This window comes from Oncorhynchus gorbuscha, unplaced genomic scaffold, assembly GCF_021184085.1.
Source record: "Oncorhynchus gorbuscha isolate QuinsamMale2020 ecotype Even-year unplaced genomic scaffold, OgorEven_v1.0 Un_scaffold_5254, whole genome shotgun sequence".
NCBI classification, from domain to species: domain Eukaryota; kingdom Metazoa; phylum Chordata; class Actinopteri; order Salmoniformes; family Salmonidae; genus Oncorhynchus; species Oncorhynchus gorbuscha.
Window position 1 is genome coordinate 20706 of NW_025749101.1, and position 6858 is coordinate 27563.

Sequence of the window (6858 nt, forward strand, 5' to 3'; positions counted from 1 at the left end):
TTGTCCTTTAATATCGTATTACAGTTACCCTGTTGGTCAGAGCTGTAGGTCAGAGGCTGTAGGTCAGAGGCTGTAGGTCAGAGGCTGTAGGTCAGAGGCTGTAGGTCAGAGCGGTAGGTCAGAGCGGTAGGTCAGAGCTGTAGGTCAGAGGCTGTAGGTCAGAGGCTGTAGGTCAGAGGCTGTAGGTCAGAGGCTGTAGGTCAGAGGCTGTAGGTCAGAGCGGTAGGTCAGAGGCTGTTGGTCAGAGCTGTTGGTCAGAGGCTGTTGGTCAGAGCTGTAGGTCAGAGCTGTAGGTCAGAGCGGTTGGTCAGAGCTGTTGGTCAGAGGCTGTTGGTCAGAGCTGTAGGTCAGAGCTGTAGGTCAGAGCTGTAGGTCAGAGGCTGTAGGTCAGAGCTGTAGGTCAGAGCTCCAAAGACCAATCTCCATTTTGTCAGAACCTAATGCACAATACGGTTTCCTGACTTTATCTCATGTGAATAACAATCCATAATGTTTGATGGTCTTTAATCACACTTCAACATCTCCCAACAAAATGTCCAGACAGTCATGATTAGAATGGGTGGCAATCTTTCATTACAACAGCAATAGAAATACTGAATTAAGAGTTTTATGTCGTCTATAATATAGTACTCTCAAAACAACTACAATGGTTCATTAATACGGACTCATCAACACTCCATTCATTCAGCGTCATAGTTTCACATTGTTTGGATGGGGACTAGATGAAACCATACTGGCTAGCTGTCTCAAGGCACAAAGAGGCAGATGTACCAGTAGTATGGATGGGGACTAGATGAAACCATACTGGCTGGCTAGCTGTCTCAAGGCACAAAGAGGCAGATGTACCAGTAGTATGGATGGGGACTAGATGAAACCATACTGGCTAGCTGTCTCAAGGCACAAAGAGGCAGATGTACCAGTAGTATGGATGGGGACTAGATGAAACCATACTGGCTAGCTGTCTCAAGGCACAAAGAGGCAGATGTACCAGTAGTATGGATGGGGACTAGATGAAACCATACTGGCTAGCTGTCTCAAGGCACAAAGAGGCAGATGTACCAGTAGTATGGATGGGGACTAGATGAAACCATACTGGCTAGCTGTCTCAAGGCACAAAGAGGCAGATGTACCAGTAGTATGGATGGGGACTAGATGAAACCATACTGGCTAGCTGTCTCAAGGCACAAAGAGGCAGATGTACCAGTAGTATGGATGGGGACTAGATGAAACCATACTGGCTAGCTGTCTCAAGGCACAAAGAGGCAGATGTACCAGTAGTATGGATGGGGACTAGATGAAACCATACTGGCTAGCTGTCTCAAGGCACAAAGAGGCAGATGTACCAGAAGTACTGCATGACTGGTACACAGTAAAATGTCAGATATACCAGTAGTACTGTACACAGTAAAATGACAGATATACCAGTAGTACTGCATGTCTGGTACACAGTAAAATGTCAGATATACCAGTAGTACTGTACACAGTAAAATGACAGATATACCAGTAGTACTGCATGTCTGGTACACAGTAAAATGCCAGATATACCAGTAGTACTGCATGTCTGGTACACAGTAAAATGACAGATATACCAGTAGTACTGCATGTCTGGTACACAGTAAAATGACAGATATACCAGTAGTACTACATGTCTGGTACACAGTAAAATGACAGATATACCAGTAGTACTGTACACAGTAAAATGTCAGATATACCAGTAGTACTGTACACAGTAAAATGTCAGATATACCAGTAGTACTGTACACAGTAAAATGTCAGATATACCAGTAGTACTGTACACAGTAAAATGTCAGATATACCAGTAGTACTGTACACAGTAAAATGTCAGATATACCAGTAGTACTGTACTGTACACAGTAAAATGACAGATATACCAGTAGTACTGCATGTCTGGTACACAGTAAAATGACAGATATACCAGTAGTACTGCATGTCTGGTACACAGTAAAATGACAGATATACCATTATTACTGTACACAGTAAAATGTCAGATATACCAGTAGTACTGTACACAGTAAAATGACAGATATACCAGTATTACTGTACACAGTAAAATGTCAGATATACCAGTAGTACTGTACACAGTAAAATGCCAGATATACCAGTAGTACTGTACACAGTAAAATGTCAGATATACCAGTAGTACTGTAGTACTGTACACAGTAAAATGTCAGATATACCAGTAGTACTGTACTGTACACAGTAAAATGTCAGATATACCAGTAGTACTGTACACAGTAAAATGTCAGATATACCAGTAGTACTGTACACAGTAAAATGACAGATATACCAGTAGTACTGTACACAGTAAAATGCCAGATATACCAGTAGTACTGTACTGTACACAGTAAAATGACATATATACCAGTAGTACTGCATGTCTGGTACACAGTAAAATGACAGATATACCAGTAGTACTGTACACAGTAAAATGACAGATATACCAGTAGTACTGTACAGAGTAAAATGTCAGATATACCAGTAGTACTGTACACAGTAAAATGACAGATATACCAGTTGTACTGTACACAGTAAAATGTCAGATATACCAGTAGTACTGTACTGTACACAGTAAAATGACAGATATACCAGTAGTACTGCATGTCTGGTACACAGTAAAATGACAGATATACCAGTAGTACTGTACACAGTAAAATGTCAGATATACCAGTAGTACTGTACACAGTAAAATGCCAGATATACCAGTAGTACTGTACACAGTAAAATGCCAGATATACCAGTAGTACTGTATGTCTGGTACACAGTAAAATGTCAGATATACCAGTAGTACTGTACACAGTAAAATGACAGATATACCAGTAGTACTGTACACAGTAAAATGACAGATATACCAGTAGTACTGTACACAGTAAAATGACAGATATACCAGTAGTACTGTACACAGTAAAATGACAGATATACCAGTAGTACTGTACACAGTAAAATGACAGATATACCAGTAGTACTGTACAAAGTAAAATGACAGATATACCAGTAGTACTGCATGTCTGGTACACAGTAAAACATCAGGCTCTCTCTCCAAGTCCAACAACAGAGGTATCTTGCACAGCGATAGGCTGGTTCGGGTGAGGTTTCGGAATTGGTCACTTTGGAAATGGTAACCGTGGTTTCAGGCCATGGGCATCTGGTGATAGGCTGCGTAGCGACCAGTCACGTGATGGTAGATCTGGAGGAGAAAAAGAGAAGAAGAAGAAGAGAGAAACAGGAAGTAAAAACGGAAGATGAAAGAGGATGACAGGTAAATCATTTCAATATGACCCCGCTGTGACCCCGTTGTTATTAGGAGAACACTGACATGTATAAGGTTAAAAGGTCATGACTAATGGACAAACTAAACCATTATGGTCTCCTACAGTACCAAGCCTTTCCACTCTCAGCACTAAATCGGTCACGTTATGGGACGTGTGTTGGATGGAGGGTGTGTGTGTGTGTGTGTGTGTGTGTGTGTGTGTGTGTGTGTGTGTGTACCTGTCTCTCTATGTCAGCCAGCAGGCTACTAGCCCCCAGTCTAAAGAGGCGAGGGCTCAGCACTAATCGGTCACGTTATAGGTGTGTGTGTGTGTGTGTGTGTGTGTGTGTGTGTGTGTGTGTGTGTGTGTGTGTGTGTGTGTGTGTGTGTGTGTGTGTGTGTGTGTGTGTGTGTGTGTGTGTGTGTGTGTACCTGTCTCTCTATGTCAGCCAGCAGGCTACTAGCCCCCAGTCTAAAGAGGCGAGGGCTCAGCCACTCGTCTCCCAGCTCTTCCTTCATCAGAGTCAGCCACACCAACGACTCCTTGGCTGTACGGATCCCACCAGCAGGCTTAAAACCAACCTAGTGGGGTGTACGAGTCACAGGACACAGGAACAACGGCTGTAAAGGTCAGAGAGGCGACCACACAACTTCACGAGGGACGGAGGGCCATTCATCAGGGAACATGGTTCATTTCAATCGGGTTTTAGGTGACGACATATATCTGATGTTGAACGGCATCGATTACAACTGAGTTCATTCAGCTAACTTGACTGAATGGAATCTGAAAAAAAGCACACACACACACACACACACACACACACACACACACACACACACACACACACACACACACACACACACACACACACACACTAAGAGCCATACCTTATGTCCAGTCTTCAGGAAGTAGTCCCGGATGGCTCTGACCATCACTATGGCGACAGGGTAGGTAGCGTTGACAGACTCCTTCCCTGTTGACGTCTTGATGAAGTCCGACCCTGTTGTAACACAAACACACACACAGACGTTGTTAAAAAGACGACCTCATTCCACCAACGGACCTACAGAGCATTTGGGGAGGTATCCAGAACCCTGGACTTTTTTTTTACACATTTTGTTATTATTATTTTGTTATTGTTGTTAAATGTAAAAACACTAAATCCTCATCAACCTTCACACAGTAGAGAGGAAAAAGAGAGGGAAAAAGAGAGGGAAAAAGAGAGGGAAAAAGAGAGGGAAAAAGAGAGGGAAAAAGAGAGAAAGAGAGAAATAATAATAATATTATTACGCGTTCAGGGGATGTACGTGTTTGAGAATGTGAGCTGGAAGCAGAGGTAACACTGTGGTTTTCCTAGATATAACCCCGTAATGACAAAGCGAAACAGGTTTTTTTTAGAAATGTTTGCTGGCCCAGCCAGATCCCAGACTAGATACCTGATCAAATATCTCTGGAGAGACATGAAAATATCTGGGGAGCAATTGTTCCCCATCCAACCTGACAGAACTTGAGAGGATCTGCAGAGGAAGAAGGGAGAACTCCCCAAATACAGGTGTGCCAAGCTTGTAGCGTCAAAACCCAGAAGTCTCAATGCTGTAATCACTGCCAAGGTGCTTCAACAAAGTAACTGAGTAAAAGGCCTGAATACTGATGTAAATGTCATATTTCATCTCAAATCAAATCAAATTTTATTTGTCACATACACATAGTTGTAGATGTTAATACGAGTGTATGCAAATACTTGTGCTTCTAGTTCCGACAAAATGCAGTGATAGCAACAAGTAATCTAACTAACAATTCCAAAACTACTGTCTTATACACAGTGTAAGGGGATAAAGAATATGTACATAAAGATATATGAATGAGTGATGGTACAGAGCAGCATACAGTATAGATGAGTATCAGTACAGTATATACATATGAGATGAGTGTGTAGACAAAGTAAACAAAGTGGCATAGTTAAAGTGGCTAGTGATACATGTGTTACATAAGGATGCAGTCGATGTTGTAAGAGTACAGTATATACATATGCATATGAGATGAATAATGTAGGGTAAGTAACATTATATAAGGTAGCATTGTTAAAGTGGCTAGTGATATATTTACATCATTTCCCATCAATTCCCATTATTAAAATGGCTGGAGTTGGGTCAGTGTCAATGACAGTGTGTTGGCAGCAGCCACTCAATGTTAGTGGTGGCTATTTAACAGTCTGATGGCCTTGAGATAGAAGCTGTTTTTCAGTCTCTCGGTCCCAGCTTTGATGCACCTGTACTGACCTCGCCTTCTGGATGATAGCGGGGTGAACAGGCAGTGGTTCGGGTGGTTGATGTCCTTGATGATCTTTATGGCCTTCCTGTAACAACGGGTGGTGTAGGTGTCCTGGAGGGCAGGTAGTTTGCCCCCGGTGATGCGTTGTGCAGTCCTCACTACCCTCTGGAGAGCCTTACGGTTGAGGGCGGAGCAGTTGCCGTACCAGGCGGTGATACAGCCCGCCAGGATGCTCTCGATTGTGCATCTGTAGAAGTTTGTGAGTGCTTTTGGTGACAAGCCGAATTTCTTCAGCCTCCTGAGGTTGAATAGGCGCTGCTGCGCCTTCTTCACGACGCTGTCAGTGTGAGTGGACCAATTCAGTTTGTCTGTGATGTGTATGCCGAGGAACTTAAAACTAGCTACCCTCTCCACTACTGTTCCATCGATGTGGATAGGGGGTGTTCCCTCTGCTGTTTCCTGAAGTCCACAATCATCTCCTTAGTTTTGTTGACGTTGAGTGTGAGGTTATTTTCCTGACACCACACTCCAAGGGCCCTCACCTCCTCCCTGTAGGCCGTCTCGTCGTTGTTGGTAATCAAGCCTACCACTGTTGTGTCGTCCGCAAACTTGATGATTGAGTTGGAGGCGTGCGTGGCCACGCAGTCGTGGGTGAACAGGGAGTACAGGAGAGGGCTCAGAACGCACCCTGTGGGGCCCCGTGTTGAGGATCAGCGGGGAGGAGATGTTGTTGCCTACCCTCACCACCTGGGGGCGGCCCGTCAGGAAGTCCAGTACCCAGTTGCACAGGGCGGGGTCGAGACCCAGGGTCTCGAGCTTGATGACGAGCTTGGAGGGTACTATGGTGTTGAATGCCGAGCTGTAGTCGATGAACAGCATTCTCACATAGGTATTCCTCTTGTCCAGGTGGGTTAGGGCAGTGTGCAGTGTGGTTGAGATTGCATCGTCTGTGGACCTATTTGGGCGGTAAGCAAATTGGAGTGGGTCTAGGGTGTCAGGTAGGGTGGAGGTGATATGGTCCTTGACTAGTCTCTCAAAGCACTTCATGATGACGGAAGTGAGTGCTACGGGGCGGTAGTCGTTTAGCTCAGTTACCTTAGCTTTCTTGGGAACAGGAACAATGGTGGCCCTCTTGAAGCATGTGGGAACAGCAGACTGGTATAGGGATTGATTGAATATGTCCGTAAACACACCGGCCAGCTGGTCTGCGCATGCTCGGAGGGCGCGGCTGGGGATGCCGTCTGGGCCTGCAGCCTTGCGAGGGTTAACACGTTTAAATGTCTTACTCACCTCGGCTGCAGTGAAGGAGAGACTGCAT

At 44.5% G+C, this 6858-nt stretch overlaps 1 protein-coding gene across 1 annotated transcript; it reads right to left on the minus strand.

Annotated features, from left to right (window-relative positions):
• Positions 1-2239: 2239 nt before the first annotated feature.
• On the minus strand, positions 2240-4270 carry LOC124029022 (deoxyribose-phosphate aldolase-like). The gene is made up of 3 exons (XM_046340888.1): positions 4157-4270; positions 3701-3850; positions 2240-3205 (listed from the first exon to the last, which is right to left on the minus strand). Exons 1-3 carry the CDS (start codon positions 4199-4201, stop codon positions 3149-3151), a joined length of 252 nt encoding a protein of 83 aa, XP_046196844.1. The 5' UTR covers positions 4202-4270; the 3' UTR covers positions 2240-3148.
• Between the last annotated feature and the right edge of the window lie 2588 nt (positions 4271-6858).

Bases quoted from the DNA above. Each gene is read 5' to 3' on its own strand.
- LOC124029022 (XM_046340888.1), bottom strand. From the start codon at position 4,201: ATGGTCAGAGCCATCCGGGACTACTTCCTGAAGACTGGACATAAG. The intron at 3,851-4,156 runs GTATGGCTCTTA...ACACCCCACTAG, and splicing joins TCCTGAAGACTGGACATAAG to GTTGGTTTTAAGCCTGCTGG. The intron at 3,206-3,700 runs GTACACACACAC...TTTCTCCTCCAG, and splicing joins TGGCTGACATAGAGAGACAG to ATCTACCATCACGTGACTGG.